This window comes from Salarias fasciatus, chromosome 12 (genome assembly GCF_902148845.1).
Source record: "Salarias fasciatus chromosome 12, fSalaFa1.1, whole genome shotgun sequence".
Lineage (NCBI taxonomy): Eukaryota > Metazoa > Chordata > Actinopteri > Blenniiformes > Blenniidae > Salarias > Salarias fasciatus.
This window is the reverse complement of record NC_043756.1, coordinates 14,071,321-14,088,264: the sequence shown is the minus strand read 5'-3', so window position 1 is coordinate 14,088,264 and position 16,944 is coordinate 14,071,321. Positions and strand designations below refer to the sequence as shown.

At 44.3% G+C, this 16,944-nt stretch overlaps 4 protein-coding genes across 6 annotated transcripts; 1 reads left to right on the top strand and 3 right to left on the bottom strand.

The window, feature by feature from the left end:
* Nucleotides 1–771: 771 nt before the first annotated feature.
* Nucleotides 772–2,414, bottom strand: spaw (southpaw). The gene is made up of 3 exons (XM_030105165.1): nucleotides 2,156–2,414; nucleotides 1,005–1,819; nucleotides 772–924 (listed from the first exon to the last, which is right to left on the bottom strand). Exons 1-3 carry the CDS (start codon nucleotides 2,412–2,414, stop codon nucleotides 772–774), a joined length of 1,227 nt encoding a protein of 408 aa, XP_029961025.1.
* Nucleotides 2,415–3,161: 747 nt separating this feature from the next.
* On the bottom strand, nucleotides 3,162–6,227 carry dguok (deoxyguanosine kinase). Of its 2 annotated transcripts, none has more exons than XM_030104849.1 (7): nucleotides 5,857–6,227; nucleotides 5,117–5,226; nucleotides 4,791–4,990; nucleotides 4,485–4,632; nucleotides 4,291–4,406; nucleotides 3,845–3,944; nucleotides 3,162–3,634 (listed from the first exon to the last, which is right to left on the bottom strand). In XM_030104849.1, the coding sequence occupies exons 1-7, from the start codon at nucleotides 6,050–6,052 to the stop codon at nucleotides 3,608–3,610; spliced, it is 897 nt and encodes a 298-aa protein (XP_029960709.1). In that variant the 5' UTR covers nucleotides 6,053–6,227; the 3' UTR covers nucleotides 3,162–3,607. The 2 variants fall into 2 exon arrangements, with proteins under 2 accessions (XP_029960709.1, XP_029960710.1); XM_030104850.1 differs by having other exon boundaries at nucleotides 3,162–3,641; nucleotides 3,852–3,944.
* Nucleotides 6,228–6,438: 211 nt separating this feature from the next.
* On the bottom strand, nucleotides 6,439–10,944 carry tcn2 (transcobalamin II). Of its 2 annotated transcripts, none has more exons than XM_030105620.1 (10): nucleotides 10,813–10,944; nucleotides 10,521–10,593; nucleotides 9,917–10,106; nucleotides 9,659–9,828; nucleotides 9,305–9,457; nucleotides 8,890–9,062; nucleotides 8,623–8,797; nucleotides 8,366–8,546; nucleotides 8,164–8,282; nucleotides 6,439–8,070 (listed from the first exon to the last, which is right to left on the bottom strand). In XM_030105620.1, exons 2-10 carry the CDS (start codon nucleotides 10,576–10,578, stop codon nucleotides 8,009–8,011), a joined length of 1,281 nt encoding a protein of 426 aa, XP_029961480.1. In that variant the 5' UTR covers nucleotides 10,579–10,593; nucleotides 10,813–10,944; the 3' UTR covers nucleotides 6,439–8,008. The 2 variants fall into 2 exon arrangements, with proteins under 2 accessions (XP_029961480.1, XP_029961479.1); XM_030105619.1 differs by having other exon boundaries at nucleotides 10,521–10,590; nucleotides 10,813–10,896.
* Nucleotides 10,945–11,364: 420 nt separating this feature from the next.
* Nucleotides 11,365–16,148, top strand: ccdc117 (coiled-coil domain containing 117). Its single transcript, XM_030105735.1, has 7 exons — nucleotides 11,365–11,457; nucleotides 11,533–11,617; nucleotides 11,896–12,009; nucleotides 12,361–12,411; nucleotides 13,320–13,580; nucleotides 15,085–15,231; nucleotides 15,323–16,148. The coding sequence occupies exons 3-7, from the start codon at nucleotides 11,918–11,920 to the stop codon at nucleotides 15,561–15,563; spliced, it is 792 nt and encodes a 263-aa protein (XP_029961595.1). The 5' UTR covers nucleotides 11,365–11,457; nucleotides 11,533–11,617; nucleotides 11,896–11,917; the 3' UTR covers nucleotides 15,564–16,148.
* Nucleotides 16,149–16,944: the final 796 nt, after the last annotated feature.

Here is a 16,944-nt window from a genome sequence, read left to right as displayed (position 1 = left end):
TACACTAAAACGTGAGCTGACCAGTGGTGGGATGAGGAGACGTTGTGTGTTTCCACCGGCAGCCTGAGCCTCTGTGAAGTGTGTGTCACTTCTCAGCCATTGGATAAGTTGTAAACATGCAAAACCCTCACTGAATGCAAACACTGGTAGAAAATCACAGAGATGCGAGCAAAAACAGACCACCACAATCAAAATAAAACATTTTAATAAATTTTTTCTTTTTTATATACAAAATATGCATGATAATGTATAAATAAGCACATAAACATAGACAATATTCTTTATGTAATACAGCATGACAAACAAGTTGAGACTGTTGACGTGGGGAAATGGACAATCTAGAATCTTCCAGTAGCAGCTAAATACCAACTGATTTCAAAAACACATTTCTTCACCCTCTCTCTAACGGACGCTACACCCTGTCAGAGGTCATATCGGCTCGAACTGATCTAGCCGAGAAGGAAATGAGCTCAAATGACTCCACAGTCACCAGATCTCCACTCGACAAAGCACCTTCGAAACATGAGATGTGAAAAATGAGATTCTAACTTGGAAAGAGCAACCCTAAAGAAAGAAGGAGGAGCTGAGTAATGCCACACGGTATTCTTTTATCTCCTTAGGAGTCAAAGCATTCATTTCCATGACCACTCACTTTTTAATGGAGGGCGAGGTGCCTTGGGTCTTATACAAACTATGACAAAATATTTTAATTCAAGGTTCAGTTCAGCAGTAGCTCCAGTGATCGTGGTCCGTCTAGTCGTTGGTGGGAATTCAGTGACAGCCGCACTCTTCAACAATCATGTCCTCGTGGTGCCGCAGGGTCAGGTCATCGCTCTCGTAGTACAGCATGGAGAGCGGGCTGAGGCGCGTCGGCACGCAGGACGGACAGGACACTCTCTCTGGGTGGTGATGTCTCAGGAGGCTCTGGAAATCGATCGATCGATGGATCAATACAAGGCGTGTGAGTGCTGAAGGATCTGAGGAGTGAAACAGCGTCTTCTCACCTGCATGTATGCGTGGTTGGTGGGATGGAAGGAGTCATCCAGCGGCGACGGGCACTCCCCCTCACAGCGGTATGCGTTGTAACGCTTCGGGTGCACGATCCACTCGTCCCACCCGATGTGGTCAAAGTCCACCCACATGTCCACCTTCCGGCACAGCGGCCTCTGCAGCGGCTCTGCCGGCGGTGCCTCGGAGGGAGCGGCGCCGTCAGTGATTCTCATCCTCTGCATTCGGTTCCTCTTACGGCGCCGACTCTGGCCGTCGGAGCTGCTTCTGCTCACCGTCACGTACTTTGAGTTCTCCACAGTGTGGATGAGGCTGTATGCCGCGCTTCCTTCCTGCGGCGCGTTGTACTTGGAGAAAACGACCATCATGACTCGGTTTCTGGTTGGATGGTGTGTTTTTCTTTGCCTCAGTCCCACATTTCTGTTGGAAGACGTTCCAGTCGTCTGTACTTCCTCCTCAGTGCCACTCCCCATGTCGGTCTCAGGCTGCCCTGAGGCCTCTGGGCCGGACATGTCGCCCCCCTGGTACAGCCAATACTTTAAGAGAACGGTGACGTTAAACACCTTCCAGGAAGACTTGGTTCCTCGGGGTGACGTGCTGAAACTCCCCAAGAAGATTCGCTCCTCTCGGCATGGAGCATCGTCCGGGCCGCAGCTCTGCCTCCGACGGTGGAATAAATCCACCGTGGCACGCTTGGAGGCCGAAAACGCCGGCAGTTTGATCTGAAGCTCCGCCAGCTGGATCAGCTCACTGGTGGAGATCGACGACATGTCGAACTCGACCGTCCACCTTTCACCCTCCTGATGGCAACCTGGGAAAAGAGGCCAGACACGCCAGTAGGAATGTAGAGAAACCAGATTTCTGGACAAATGTCAAAACAGTGGAGTGAGAGGACGAGCAGGACAGGATGTGTATTGAACCCCCCCTGGGTTAGGATGTCTGAGGGCTGATATACAACCGCCCAACGTAAAAGGCCTTTAAAGTGGAATAAGCATTTTGACACTTGCTGGGTTGTAAAAACAAGAGAGTCTGATCCAACCTCACTGCTCCTCAGTAAACCGAGAGGGAACCGACACACACCGTCCGCCCACAGCTTTAAATAAACACAAAACGATCCACAGAAAACATGAGTCAGGTTGTGACTCACCTTCGGCCATCAGGCTTAAGACAGAATCGGAGCGAGGAGCCGTCATGACGCCGTTGACGCCTTGTGACGAGAAGACATCGGCCGTCTTGAAGAAGCGGTACAGCTGCATCATGTACAGAGGGTACCTTTCACGGTGAGTGGCTGACAGATTTCTGTACTCTGAACTCCTCCTGAGGCTCGGGTGAGATTTGTGGGTGGAGGAAACACCTCCTAGCACACACAGGAGTGTGAAGAAACCTGTCAGGCCTCTCGTTTCCATTGTAAAATCAACAAATCTGCTCTGAAACCCTGCAAGACAGAGGCAGAGTCCTTCCTTCCCTCCTTCCTGCTGCTGCTCTCAGGCTGAACTGATGCTCTGTGCAGACGGGGCTTCAGACAGGCCTTTTATAGTGGACAGCTGCCCTTTGATGACCCCTGATTGTCCCAGGCATCTGTGAACGGCCCCTCTGATCATCGGAGCACATCAGAGGGTTGGCGGGAAGACATTTAGCCAAGGTCAATGTCTTTTTAAACTACCCGTACATTTACACTGACCTTTTCGAAATGTGGAAAATCATGAGAGAAATGAAACGGTACAAAATGTGCGATCATGAGTTCCTCCCATGTGTCCTGGGGAAGATATACAGAAAGCATTGCAGATAAGGATATTTCCAGATCTCAATTATATCATGTGTTGACAAATAACATTTAAATGACCGGACAGCCGCCCTTCAGGCCTCTCTTACATAAAAGTTCATCTCACAGAACCATCTTCCAAGTATTGCTTTTTTTTTTTTGTAAAGCCTGATCGATGCAGCTCACATTTGTTCGAGCCAGTTGTTCCAATACTTCTCATAATTCAAAGATGATTCTGACAGGCACAAACACCTGCTCACCAAAATGTTTTCGTTGCTGTTGCTTAGTAAGTAAATCGCAGACTCTGGTTTTTCCTTCCTGTGTTTTATTCTTTTATGACATACAAACGCTGTTTGAGAGTATTTCCCAAAAACTATGGAAAACTGCTCGATCTAAGTTGTAGAATCTGTAAAATGTTTTAGTCAAACAGAGCGGAATCATGTAATGACGTCAAAAAGTTGTAAAACAAACATTTTTATCAACATTTGTAACATTATTTGGACATAAAACAGTACATACATATTCAAGTACAGAATAAGTTTATATTTTACAGAAAAAATGTAACTATTTGTGTTTTAGTTATATTTGAATGTCAGTTTAACTGGTACACAAAAAAAACAACAACAGTAAACAAACAAAATGAGAACATATCCACATTTAAAAAACAAAACAAAAAACAAAACAAATGTGCATTTTGTGTAACTTGGTTGTCCGGTAGAGGCTGAGGTTTCTCTTCCACATCACTGCATCTGTCCGTTCAGGGCTTCAGTTAAAAGTAATTTCACTGAATGAGGTCCAGCTGTTCCCACATGTTAACGGCTTCTGCCAAACATCCTCTCATAATTCAGAGAAGAAGTTTTTCACCTGAGCATAAAGAAACGGGCAATCAGAACTCTCAATGCTAAATATGATATATTTTTCTTCAAAAAAGCCAGGATCATATTATAGATCACATTGATCAGATGGAGCAGTGAAATTTTCATCCAAACATTAAAACGGGTCTTCATGCGGTTAAAACTGTTTTCAGAGCAGCTGTCAGGTCAAAACGTCCCGGTGAAAATGGATCAAACTTACTTTGGCGATAAACTGCTCCTGCACCTCTGGGCTCCTCTGGAACTCCATGCTGGCGTCGAGCTGTAGGACAGGAATCTGCTTCAGCTTCTCGAAGTGGATCCTGAAAGGAGAGCAGAGCTGGATGAGACCGGAGCAGCCCGACGTGTGAAGACTAAACAACACCGACCTTCATCGCAGCGACCTCCTTCAAATCACCACTCAAAAAGCACGTTTATGCATTAGTATCCATGTATTGTTGTTATGGCATTCTCATTTTAGTCTCTGTAGGATTTGATTCCACATTATGTTTGTTACATCCTGAAATTTCCTGTTGTTTCATTACTTGTCTTTCTTCCTGAATGCTTTCAAAAGTGCAACAAATAAATTCATTTCATTGAATCCTTTTTTTTTTTTTTTCCATTTAATAAGAAACAGACAGACATGGTTCTGATATCACTCTCACTCACTCTGTGTCTTTCTGCACCAGCCACCTCTCATGCTGAAGGTGAAGCTTTTCCAAATAGTCCAGTTTGACCCCCTCCTCTTCGGCCCGCCCCCGACGCTCCAGGCGCTCCAGACATGTCTGAGCAGCACACAAAACCTTCCGTGAGTGGATGTGTTACCAATGAATTCAGTGTGTGACGACGCCCTGCGCCTGTACCTGTGGTGGCGCTCGGAGGTAAATGATTCCCTCCAGCTCCACCTGCTGACCAAACTGCTCCACCAGGAAGGAGTGCCAGTCCTGATAGACGGCCCACTCCGTGCTGTTGATGCAGCCCAGCTCGAACATATTGAGAGCAAAGATGTACCTGTTACAACAAACACACACAAGCACAATTCATTTATGTATATTATCTCAGCTCTTCACCCTGTAATTTTAGATATTTATCATTTTTATTGAAATTAAACATTATTCAAAGTGAGACATTCCTTTACTGGCTCGTGATTTCATTCCCGTCTCACTCACCTGTCGCTGTAGACGGAGCGCTCGTACACCTGCACCGGTGTCCCCTGAGAGCGGAGCAGGCGAGCCGGGGGCGGCTGCAGCTGCGTCCTGAGCCGGCTCATGCAGGAGTACGTCTGGAAGGTGTAGGACCAGCGCTGAGGGTCCTGGTACATCATCTGCAGCAGGTTGCTGACAGTCGTCTGAGGGGGTTCGTCTGGTCTCTGGAACAGACACCAACAGAGATGCATCAACACATTGTTTCAGACATGGATGGATCTCTGTTTAACTGTGTTCGTCCTCTCTTTGACCCGCTGCCCCTTCAGTAAGTTGTCTGTAGATGTGCCCACCTTTGCTGCCACACTCTGGATGCTCTGCCACTTGCTGACAGGCTCTGCCATCACTTCCCAGTCGGAACACGTCGACTGCAGCAGCCTGGCAAAGGTAGACTTCCCCACAGCTGTAACATGAGAGCATCAACACATCCAGTCACTTCCATCACTCAACACCATCAACTCTGACAGATCAGTGGTTTCCACTCTTTGATTGCACTTTTTTAATTAAATATATGCAATGTTGTCTAATCTTGTATTTCACGTTTATTTTTAGGTCTTTTTTTAAACAATATAAAGAAGTACTCCAAATGTATCTTTATGGGTGGCCTAAAGTAAAAGTTTAATTTTAGTAAAATACTCCAACAATCCTGAGATCAAGACAGAAATGCTCAAACAACGAAACAGTGTTGTTGTTGTTTGAGAACCTCGGGGAGGAAAAAGTGATGAATTAAAATCTGCTTTTGACCTTTCCCCTGAGCTGTCAGAAAATAGTCAAACCATTTTCACACTGGACAGCTGCAGCGCCTCTACAGCGCCCCCTGCCGGTAACAGTGCAGGTGTCCGCATGGCTACGGGTGCCACGCAGGGACAAAAAGACTACATTTCATCTTTGGATACATAAGAAGGAATGAACTGTTATGGCTCCTCCACGGAGGAGCAGATTGAACTTCTATCCTCTCAGATCTGAGTGTTTTTCCTCCAGCTGTCCTCCAGGCTGAGAGACGCGGTCCCGGACGACCTGTTGCAGAACTCACCGATGTTGCCCTCGATGGAGACTCTCTTGACGGGGGCTTCAGCGGGCAGACCCCCTGCGGCGCTGACATGCCCCCTCTTCTGAGGGGTTTTCATGTGTCCACCCCGCATCGAGCCGTCGGGCCTTCTCTGGCGTGTGTGGAGAAATCTGTTGGTTTCTCTCAAACCTCGAGAAAGGCGGATTAACAGCGAACTCATCGGGACGGGGTTATATCGTCACTGAGAGATTGTCGTCCCACGTATCTGGTTCCTCCACATCCTGTCTGAGGACTCCTCTCTCATCCAAACACACACATCGCGCTCAGTTTGTAAAGTTTTCTGTCAGTAAATAATAAGTATCTAAGTCAACGTGAGCGCCAGCTGAAAACACAGACACGCTTGCCCATTTCCACTTCCGGGTCGACAAGACTTTCACAATGAAAGCATCACAGACATCATGGAAAGCATGAGATCAGTTTACATCAGGGTTGGCAAACGTAAGGCCAGCGGGCCAAAAACTGCCCCAGAAAACACCAATCAAATTCTAAAAATCGCAAAGAAAACATTTTTCAACTATGATTTTTCTTTATTCCAAAGAGTTGCAGACAGAGCGCCACGCTGAGACCTGAGACATCACTGATGTGAAGCTGTGAACAGCCTCAAATACATGCAAAAGAATACTGTCTATCTCTACATCTATGCGACTGTATTTGGGAAAGTATTGAAGTTAAAAATTTGTAAGATTATAAAATTAGACATTTTAAAAATTATGTTTATGTTGAAATTGCAGTGATTTTTTTTTTACAAATTGTTCATATTTAGAAAACAGGCTTTTTCAAAATGCAGTCCATGCCACAACAAATGAAAAACTCTAAGATTTATATTTCAAGGATCTGGGCTCAAATACCAAAAGGGCCTTTCTGTGTAGAGTTTGCAAGTTCCTGTTCTCATGTGTGCTTGGGTTTGCCTCCTCAATCCAAAAACATGCGAGATGAACTGGTAACCCTAATTAAAGATATGTGTGTGTGGTTGTCTGTCTATGTTTGCCTTGGAAACCTGTTGAAGTTGTATCCTGTCCTCACCCATATGTGCCCCCTGCAGTCAAATGAGTCTGACACCACTGGTTATGTGATGTAGTTCTAATGGAATAAGTACATTTGTTTGAGTTTATGCCTTTAGTACTAGATTATAACTGTCACAATGGTGGTCCACCTTGTCCTTGAGCCCATTATTCCATCCACAAATTAAGTGGACTTATTTATTAAGTCATTCATTAATTATGCATTTGCAACAGAAGCTGCACATACTAGGAAATCAAATGATATTAGTACCTGCCTAATATACCTGAATTTGATTAACCTCATCCAACTCTTGACAGGGTATGCATGCATGTTTACATTTAGACTTTTTATGCAATTTGCAAAAATTACAAAAAAAAAACAAAAAAAAAATCACTTGACAGAATTTGTTTCAACTCAAAAATCGGTATAAACCAACATCTGTATGCTAATTATCTTGAGCGCATTTCACTTGAAATTTGGCACCATTTTATGGATTTTACAGGTGTTAATGTTGATATTCTGGTATGGGAACAGAAAAAAAAAAAACAAAAAAAACATTTGTCCCTTTTTGTGTTTAGTTTGCATGTTGTCACACTGCATGTTAGGGTTTACTCCCAGAACTCCCAGAGTCTAAAACATGCATTTTCACAACCAACAGAAAAATGGTACTATAGCTTATCCAAGGCTCCAAAATAACGAAATAATGTACGGATATGTTGTCACACTTGCCCACACAACTTCAAATGGCCAATTATAATTTTTTGTTATAGCTATAGAAAATTACCCACTTTAATTTTTTTGTAGCAATACAATGCACACTTCAAAACCTGTTTTTAAAACTCCAATACTGCTTTGAAAGTTTGAAATTGCATTTTTTGGAAAATATATTAAATTCATCAAAAATTATGTTTTATAATTCATGGGCAGAAGTCTGAATATTTTCATCACAGATGGTTTAAGTTTTCCTAAATCACTCTTTATTCAATTTCTAACCCTCTTAAAATCCACACAATTTTAATCCAATAATGATTGCAACAGACAACTTGACTAAAATCACTGGTTGAAACAAAAACAGCACTTGGGATGGACGTCTTTGGGATCATCCTCTGTATCTTCAGTAGCTTGTGTTTCTGATGGTGATCCTTTGATCTGCTACAATCTTAAAGTCACCGATACCTGAAGGAGCAAACACACGAACCCACAGTTAATTTAAAGCAGGTTTCAGATATGCTGCATGTGTTATTCACAGTGTGAAGTGTGCGGTCTCACCCTGACTGAGCGCAGTGCCCTCAGAGGAGGTCTGCCAGTATCTGCGGTCGCTCTGTCTGGCCTGCTCTCCGTTAATCACACTCAAGAAAGGTCCCCACAGGCTGGACTCTGTCTGAAATCTGCAGGACAACGTCAGAGATCATCAAATGCAGCCAACCATACAGACCTAATGAAAATACTGTGTTGCATTTAGGGGACTCACGTGAAGCCAACATTTCTCTCTTGGAGCAGTGTGAGGGCCTCCAGCAGGGAGCTGCTCTTCGGGACGTTAACAGAGTAAACCGCTGCTTCTCCGCTGGACGGCACCACCTCCACGGTCACAGCCACCTTGGTCTGACTTGGCAGAACCTCCACAGGATCTATGGGCTCCAGCACCAGAGTGTCTGAGGAAACAGGTACACCAGGTGATGATTCCGACATCATTAAACCCACAGATCTTTGGAGTAATGTTATTCTCACCATCCTCGTTTAGACACGCCTTGTTTTTCACTGACAGATAGGATTTTTTACTCAGAGCAGGCAGCGTCTGCGACATGGACATAGGGTTGTGGTATATGTTGTTTTCGGCTGCTGTCCTCATGGCCTTCATTGACGGAGCACAATCTGCCACCTCGTTGCCCATAGCCAGTAAAGCCTGACGCACAGCAGATGCATACATTTCAGCAGTTGCAACAGGGAATATTTTCAGCCAGATGCCAGGGAGGAACAAGAGAAAAGAAATCTTACTTGTACTGCCAGTCCTGTGCTGAACTCATTCCCGATATGACCATCAGGCCTGCGAGCTGCGAGAAGCTTCTGCTTGATTGTTGTAATGGCAGTTTCCAGCTCAGCAGCATTCTGCACATGAGAGCCGGAGTCCTTCACACACTGGAGAGCCATTCCAGCCACAGCGTAGGTGTCTGAGAAAGTCAAGCACAATGAACTGACCGGTTTTTATCTTAACTTTCAGTTTTCATTGTCTTAAATATGATTCCAAACTAGACATTTTTTCTTTTGTTTCCAGATGTGCACACTGTATAAATGTTCATACAAACCATCTTACTTTGATGATACTTCTAGGTGATAACAGCCAAACTACACGTATGTAAAAGACTTTAGTGACAGGTGCACGGTACGTCCTGCATACAGTCAACATACTCACCGATACTCTCAGTGTCTCCATGTTTGAAGTGCTCATGTTCCACTGCTTTGATGAGCTTGTTGGTGACATGGCTGTTGACCCTGACGCCGCTCACGCAGAGAGCGAGCACACCCAGGGAGTACTGGTAATAGTTGGTCAAAGGGCGGTGGCTGACTGTATATAGGGGAGAAAAGTAAAAGTAATGACACCATATGGAAATATGAGTAATGTTATAAAAAAAAAAAACCCACACACACACTTTCTTCACCGGCAGAGTGATTTTTACATGTTTCTTTGAACTCATGTTGCAGTACGATGAAAACTAGCAATCTAAACACTCATAGCAGCTCTCCAGGAGGTCAGAGGAAACCTTACATGCAATGTGTTCCTTCTCTCGTTCCATCTGATTCTTCAGGTTTGTCAGCAGCGTCTCACTCTTGTCACTGACGGTGAAGGTGACTGTGGTGAGATCGTGGCAGGAGGACTTCAGGGCCAGAGTGTACAATGCCAAGAGGCCAACCACAGACTGGCTGCTAGACAGAGAGCTGAGAAGGCCACAAAGTTATTTAAATTTAGTTGATACATTTAAAAATAGACACAAGAGCAGAAAAGTATTTGGAAGCGTGATCAAACCTTTGAATGTCATCGTGTAAACTACTTTTTAGTCTATTGAGGTGTTCGGCCTCCTTGGCGAGGTTGTGGCTGTCAGACAGACGTAACGCCAGGTGGACACTGGGGTTGGGAAGCCCTTCCTGATTCTCCAGAGAGCGGAGGAGATTCTTGTTCATCGAGAGGAGCAGTTCACTGTGCGATTCACCGGTACCTAGATTGAAATTATATCAAAGATCAAAATGTCATCACCACTCATAGATAAAACATAATACTCAAGGTAAGATTTCCATTCGGGTGCTGACATCTCCATGAACCCTTGAATTGCAAAACCAGCAGCTGCTGCCTCAGCAGAAAATACAGAAACTTGCAAGACTGATGTCTTTGTTAATTTGGTTAAAGTTCAAACTTTCTTGTGAAGTGTTCGCGTTAACTTGATTATAAATGTACAAACTTCCATACAGAAAAGGGACAGTCAGATTTATACACAATTGCGAAATCTGTGGAAGTCCAGACCAGATGAGTCAGAGTGAAAAATAAGTTGCCCCACGCTCCACGCAGATTTAGTAAGCACAGTATTATTTTTTTAAAACTGATTACCAACAGTTTGTTTAGAAAAGTTACTTACCACATGGCTTGCTGGAGGTAAAAGCCAATAGGCCAGTGATAATAACCAAAGACAGCATATTGTGGATAACCTGCTGGGAAACACAGCCAAGAACAAACACAACAACAAATATTATGCAATGTGCAGATACAGAACACAAAAATCAAAGTATAAATCTGGAAAAACACACTCTTCAGATATTAGACATTTCAAAGACTACCCGGTGATGGTGTCAACAGCTTTAAGATTCTTGTTGTTACAGCAGGTTAGTGGTTAGATTCTGCAGAAATGAGGGTAAACTTCGGGTTGTTACCTCTTCAGAGTGTCCGGTGTGAATAATCAGGGCTGAGTGAGGACTCGGACAGAGACAACAGCCTCTAGTATTTCACTGTCACATGACTCTCATTTAAGATGACAACACGGTGAAAGAGCTGTACCCTCCCTCTCAACACCTACTGTGTTTCGAACAAAACTATGCACAAAATATCTGGCAAAATACAAGTGGCTAAAATAGACTTTTCAACTATAAATGACAGATACTTTTAAAACAAACGCTACGGTGTTGTTTTTTCCGATGACTACATTTCCCATAATGCATCTCAGTTTCTAGACTTAACATACGCACATTCTAGAAAATTGGAGAAGTCTTCTTGCGTGTATTTTAGAATCCTACCATGGCGAAGCCAGAGTCCTCTCTACGCTACTTCTGATTGGCTGAGCGTGATCTGTTTAACCCGCCCTACGACCAATAAGAGCGCGTATCGATCCCAAAACCGGAAAATAGTTCAGGAACCATCCAATCAGAGGCCGAGGAGAGTTCGTCACTACGCCACAGCAGTAGGGTTCGTAAAGATTCCTCCTTTGTGAAACTCACGGTTTCAGAATAGCCATCGAACGTCAGATGTTCCAGCCCACCTCTTAGCTCAGTCCATTTAACGACCAAGTCATTTCAACTGCGGTATCGTGATGCTATGATAACGAAGCTTTGACCTGGAGGAGTCTTTGTTTGTGTGCTAACGGGAATATTCCACAGATAAACAATGTGAAGTGCACGGAGGCGAGCTAGCAAAGCGTCGACATCAACAACAAACCCAGCGAGGGGCAGGGCAGCTGCACAGGTCAGTCTAACGTTGACTCTCCTGCTTCATTTCACAAAGTTTTCATTTAGCCAAAAAGTAGACGCTATTATGTGTTGCCACCCCACGTAATTGCAGCTATTTTGAGACTTGACAATGGCGTTGTGGCTTAGCTGGATAAAAGCCTCCTGCAAATAAATCGAATAACTTGAAAATACTCCCATCAGCTCATGTGACTAATACGTTTTAATCTCCCAGATTAAATTTGTGAACATCTGCCTGTGCTTTCCTCCATGCATCCCCTTGCTCCCCTCTTGCAGTGAACCGAGGTTTCTGCCAGCCATGTTTTCATTTTCAGGCCCCACGAGCCTGCCAGAGTTTGACTTCGGACCTCCGAGCACGTCCGGACATCTGCAGAGAGAAGTCTCCGACAGGTATGTGGACGATTATCTGAAAGCTGACTTCCACCAAAGCTATCTGTGAGAAATGTTGTGGTAGCATTTTAAAGGTACAGTATATGAAGTTTTGCAGCTTCTGTGCTGTAGGGGGCAGAAGTGAGTCCTCTGTTGTTGTGGTTATGTCAGTTTGGTGTTTAGCATCAAATTGGAGACAGACTAGATGCTGGATTTCCATGATATAGCAGGCTGGAGCTAGCTCATTATCTTACACACTTCATCATCTATAAAACCAGCGCCACACATAGAGAATAACACTTGGGTTTGAGCATTTCACTGTAAATCTTTCATGCTTTTTTTGTTTTGTTTTGTCTCATTTCTGTCCTACAGCAGCTGGGAGATGCGGTGTCTCAGGAAACACAGGAGTAGAGTGGATGATGAGTGAGTGACGCACTTGTCAGTTACTGGTGTCCATGTTTTTGTTGGTTTTTTTATCTCCACAATTTGGAAGAGGCTCACAAATCAAGCAAAACTTTGAGCCGATCAAGTGAAATATTCCAAGTTGTAGAGCTGTAACAATAACCCCATGAAATGTTTAACAGTAGAGATTGAAAGCCTGAATACTGTTTCTAATCAGTAACATTTGGTTGCTTAATGTTTGGCAATCACAGCAGGAGTCGTACTGAAATAGTCAAGACTTTGACCTTAAAACTATTGATATAAACACTGGGTGACACATTTGGCTCTTTCTAATCTTCAGAATTCATTTCTTTGATGCTGTCAATGTTTTCAGTAACGGCACTACAGCAGCACACTTTAAGGTCAGGTGTCCCACATTTTCCTGATGGCTTCAGCCTATATTTATAACACATTAACCCAGAAAGAATGCATCCAACGTAGGAGCACTTTTTAATCATTGATCATCCTGTTTGTTGGGTCTCTTTCAACATTTGTGCTCTTATTGGTGTTTGCTCATGAAGCCTGACTCAGATCAGAGAAAATACCAGCTTACTTCAGCTGAACTTTGTATTTCATTTGAAATAGAGATTTGGAATTATGGAGATTTTAAGAGACGATACTTATGGTGATTTCAAGCAACCCTTTTTTCTTCACTGTTGTGAATATGTGAATAGTATATGGAGTTCTTCTGATTGTGTTGTTCAATGAGTTTGGACATTTTAGTCTTTAATTCAATGATGCAGGGTTGGTTAATAGTATTTACCTGTGAAGATATTATGTGTATGGAGCTGGAAATCAGTGCCAGTGACTCTGCTTTCCACTATTGTAAAACTGTTTTAGATACACATTTGATGTGTTTTTTTAAAATATCCTCATCAATGTTTTATCAGAGGGTGCAGTGCCAAAAAGAGGAGATTAATGTTTGACGCAGAAGTGGACATTTCAGAAAACTCAAGCTTGCGTCACGAGTGGCCCACAGCGAGCAGATGCCCCCCTCTGTCAGCACAGCCCGTCCCCATCACACCTTCCCAGCCCTGCACTGCTCCCCAGAACCTGCCTGAGCCCCCCTCCCCCCGGTCCAGACCTGAGACCGACAGCTCCAGCATGGAGATAGAGGCAGCTCAGAGGAAGCTTCGGGAGATTGAAGACAGGTACTCTTTGTTTACTGACACTCAACACTCACAGATTGCTTATTTCCAAAGCTTGTTCGATCATTTCATGTTGATCATGACACGTGGGATCACTGGTGTTAAACTTGAAATCAGTGTGATGCAACTTCAGAGATTTGCTTAGTTCCACATTTAATTACATATTCAGCAATCTAATTCTTGCACTTAACTTGGTATGTTTTTTGTTGTTGTCATTTTTTATTTATTTATTGTTTTGTTGGTTTGATCAAAACAAGCTGAAGATGTTCAGTTGTACATCAGTCAGCTGGCCTCCACCTTTAAAGGACTGCATGAAGGAGTTAATTCATTAAGTGGAATGCTTTGCAACTGAACATTAAATGGAAAAGGTTCTGAGTTTGCAGATGGAAGTTTTTCTAATAGACGTTTGAAGAGAGGGGGAGGCGTGTCCCATAAATAGCCTGTGAACTGAAGTTAGGCCGAACAAATCCCACTTTTAAATAGAACCAGTGCTTCCACCTCTTGTATGCCTTCTTTGGTGAAGCCAGTTGAGGTACAGAGTGTGTTAATATTGTTTTGTATGTCTTGAAATACTGTTTATTTTTCTTAAAAAGAGAGGATACTTGGAATACAAATGTCTTATTCAAAATAGAACAAATCCATATGTAATAGATGAGATTACAGCCATGTCTTAGTTCAGGGTCTGCATCCTCTGGAGGACTACAGCTGTGCACCTTCACTGGTCTGACGATTCGATTAAGATAATCTTGTCAACGATTTGATTCTCCGATGGATCATGAAGCATAACTGTGTTACATTCCCATTTTTCTTCATTACTGCACGTCTTCTTTTTCCATGAATGAATACAAGCAGGCAGATAAATATGAAGTCTTATTAGTTTAGAAAATGACAAACAAGATAACAAGTGTATTAATTCCAGTTAAAAGCTAAAATGGAGTCAATACAATGCAGCGTACCTAAAAAGAACTGCTGAAAACCAAGAAACAACATTGCTGCGTCATAACCAATTGTTTTGTCGCTGCATCGATGCCGAATCGCCCACAGACGCATCGCGATCCGTCACAGAAACGATAATATTCAACACCCGTACCGAGGACGTCACATTACCGAGCAGCCAGGAGCTCCTGGTTCCACGGCTCCTTCAAACAGAGCTCAGTACCATACTCCCCATTTCCAAGACCGTAGACGATTCAGCAGGCGCTGACGTCCCACAATTCTTTGCGCTGTGTAAACGTGATTTGCCCCTTCCAAAATGCCACAGATGCTCATTTCATTAATTGACGCAGCTACTTCTAGAGAAGCGTTTAATTCAGGATTCTGAGACGGTTTTCCACATCTCGCCCTCTGTATTCAAGCTGACTGCGTTATGATACACTGTCATTGTAGTTTTTCTCCATTTTTGAGGGTCGCTCCATGTTTTCTCTGCGTTCTGTGATCCTGTGTGGTTTTGGTGACGAGTGCACCCTCTGTTGTTTTAAATCAACACTGTAATATCAATGTCACGTAGAATAACACTAGAAGACGACGACGAGGATGAGGACCTGGATTTAGAGCCAGCTCCCCGGCGGCCGGTGCTGGTGATCTCTGACAGTTTGAAGGAAGGACTGCAGCGCGGCATCAGTGACATCCTCCCTCACACTGTAGCCCAATCTGTGTATGTTCTTTTTATTTTCTCACAAATCCATGTCGGCTGCGCAGGTTTCACCTGTGTCTCACCAGCATCTCGTTCGTTTTTTCCTCTTCAGGAGTCATTCCTGCATGGAGCTGGTGCTGTGGCGACCGCCAGACGATCCTTTCTGTCGGCGACTGAAGGGCTCGTTGCAAAAACAGCGCAAACAGACAGCAGCGCGGCAGCCGCCCACCCCGTGTCCGTCCCCCATCCCTCACGGCCCGCTCAGCCCCTCCAGCCCCCCCGCAGACACACACTCCCCTCTATACAGCTTCCCCGTGTGCCACAGCTCCCTGGAGGAGGACATGGAAATGTAACGGCGCTCGTTCACGCCGAACGCCATGCCAAAGTGAAAGACTCTTTTCAAGCCCGTCAGCTGGAGGTTTCTGGTTTCATATAAATATCGTGCAGCTCGTGTCAACTTGTCATTTGCTCTACGGTCCATCAGTTTGTGTTTTCTGACATTATTGCCAGGCAACTACGAGTAATGTAATAACCAAATGAATTCAACAGTTCTATTAGCATCAATCTCCAAGGTCTCCTGACAGGAAACCTCGTGTAATTTGTTTTATATGCACAACAGCGTTCGCATTTGCCTTGAAATGTAAGTTCATTTGTACATACTTTTTTCCAAAGCCTGATAAATTGTAAATATGACTTTCTTCTTTTGCTGCGTATCGGTGTGCAGCACCAGAGTTCTTCTGTTCGGCCTCCGGACGCCGTCCACAGAATCCGTTACAGCTGTGGGAGGACCATCTTCTCAGAGTGTTGAGCAAGTGTGAGCTGAATGCACAGTTTGAATGACTTGATTGTATTTTCATATGTACATGGGCTAGAACTGCAAATCCAGTGTTGTTTTATATTTGTCTTTTTTTTTCAATAAATATGCATTTCATCATTTAGACTTTGAAGGCAGAGTTGGTTTTCATTGAAATACATTTTGCTGACTCTTTAAGTCATTACACGGGGGCATGATGGGAAGATTTCCCTTTCCCCAGTGTAACAACCTCTTAAAGATCAGACATCATTCACCTGAAAAATGCTTTTCAGTGTTCAGATTTTATCACTTCAGGTCACCTTGCACTTGAGGAAAAGCAAAAGGACACTTGTCAGCTTTACGAGGTTACGTAAGTCACATGATCCCGAGTTTACAGAGGAATGTCGGCTCATCACTCCCTCGCTGTAACTAAGCTATAAAATTTGACAGTAACCTGCAGAAATATGGACCTGCTGGCCACGTTGCCGTTTTGTCACTGTGACCTGCTCGTCAGTCATGTAACGGTGAGTGAGTCTTTTCTCGGGCCGCAGAGCCACAGTGATCACAGCCGAGGCCTTTAGGAGGGTTTCTGAAATGTCAGCGTCACTGGTGTTCATTTACTGACTCGGTGAAGGTCGATGTCCACACCTGAGAGCGACCTGATGGATGTTTGACGACCTGCAGAGGACAGAGACGAGCACGCACGGAGGTCATTGGTACGGCTGTTTTCCACAGTATGATGGACGTGCAGCTTGGGATGAGGACCTGACTGGACAGTACTCACTGCGGTGAGATAAGATCCTGACCGATCTGGTCTCCACAGGAAGGACTGGTTCTCGACACGGAGCTGCCTCACCCTGCTCTGCAGGTGATGCAGGAGCTTCAGCGAAGCCACGTCCGAGGGGCTGAGGGGGGCAGCAGAGGCCACAGCGCGAAGGCAA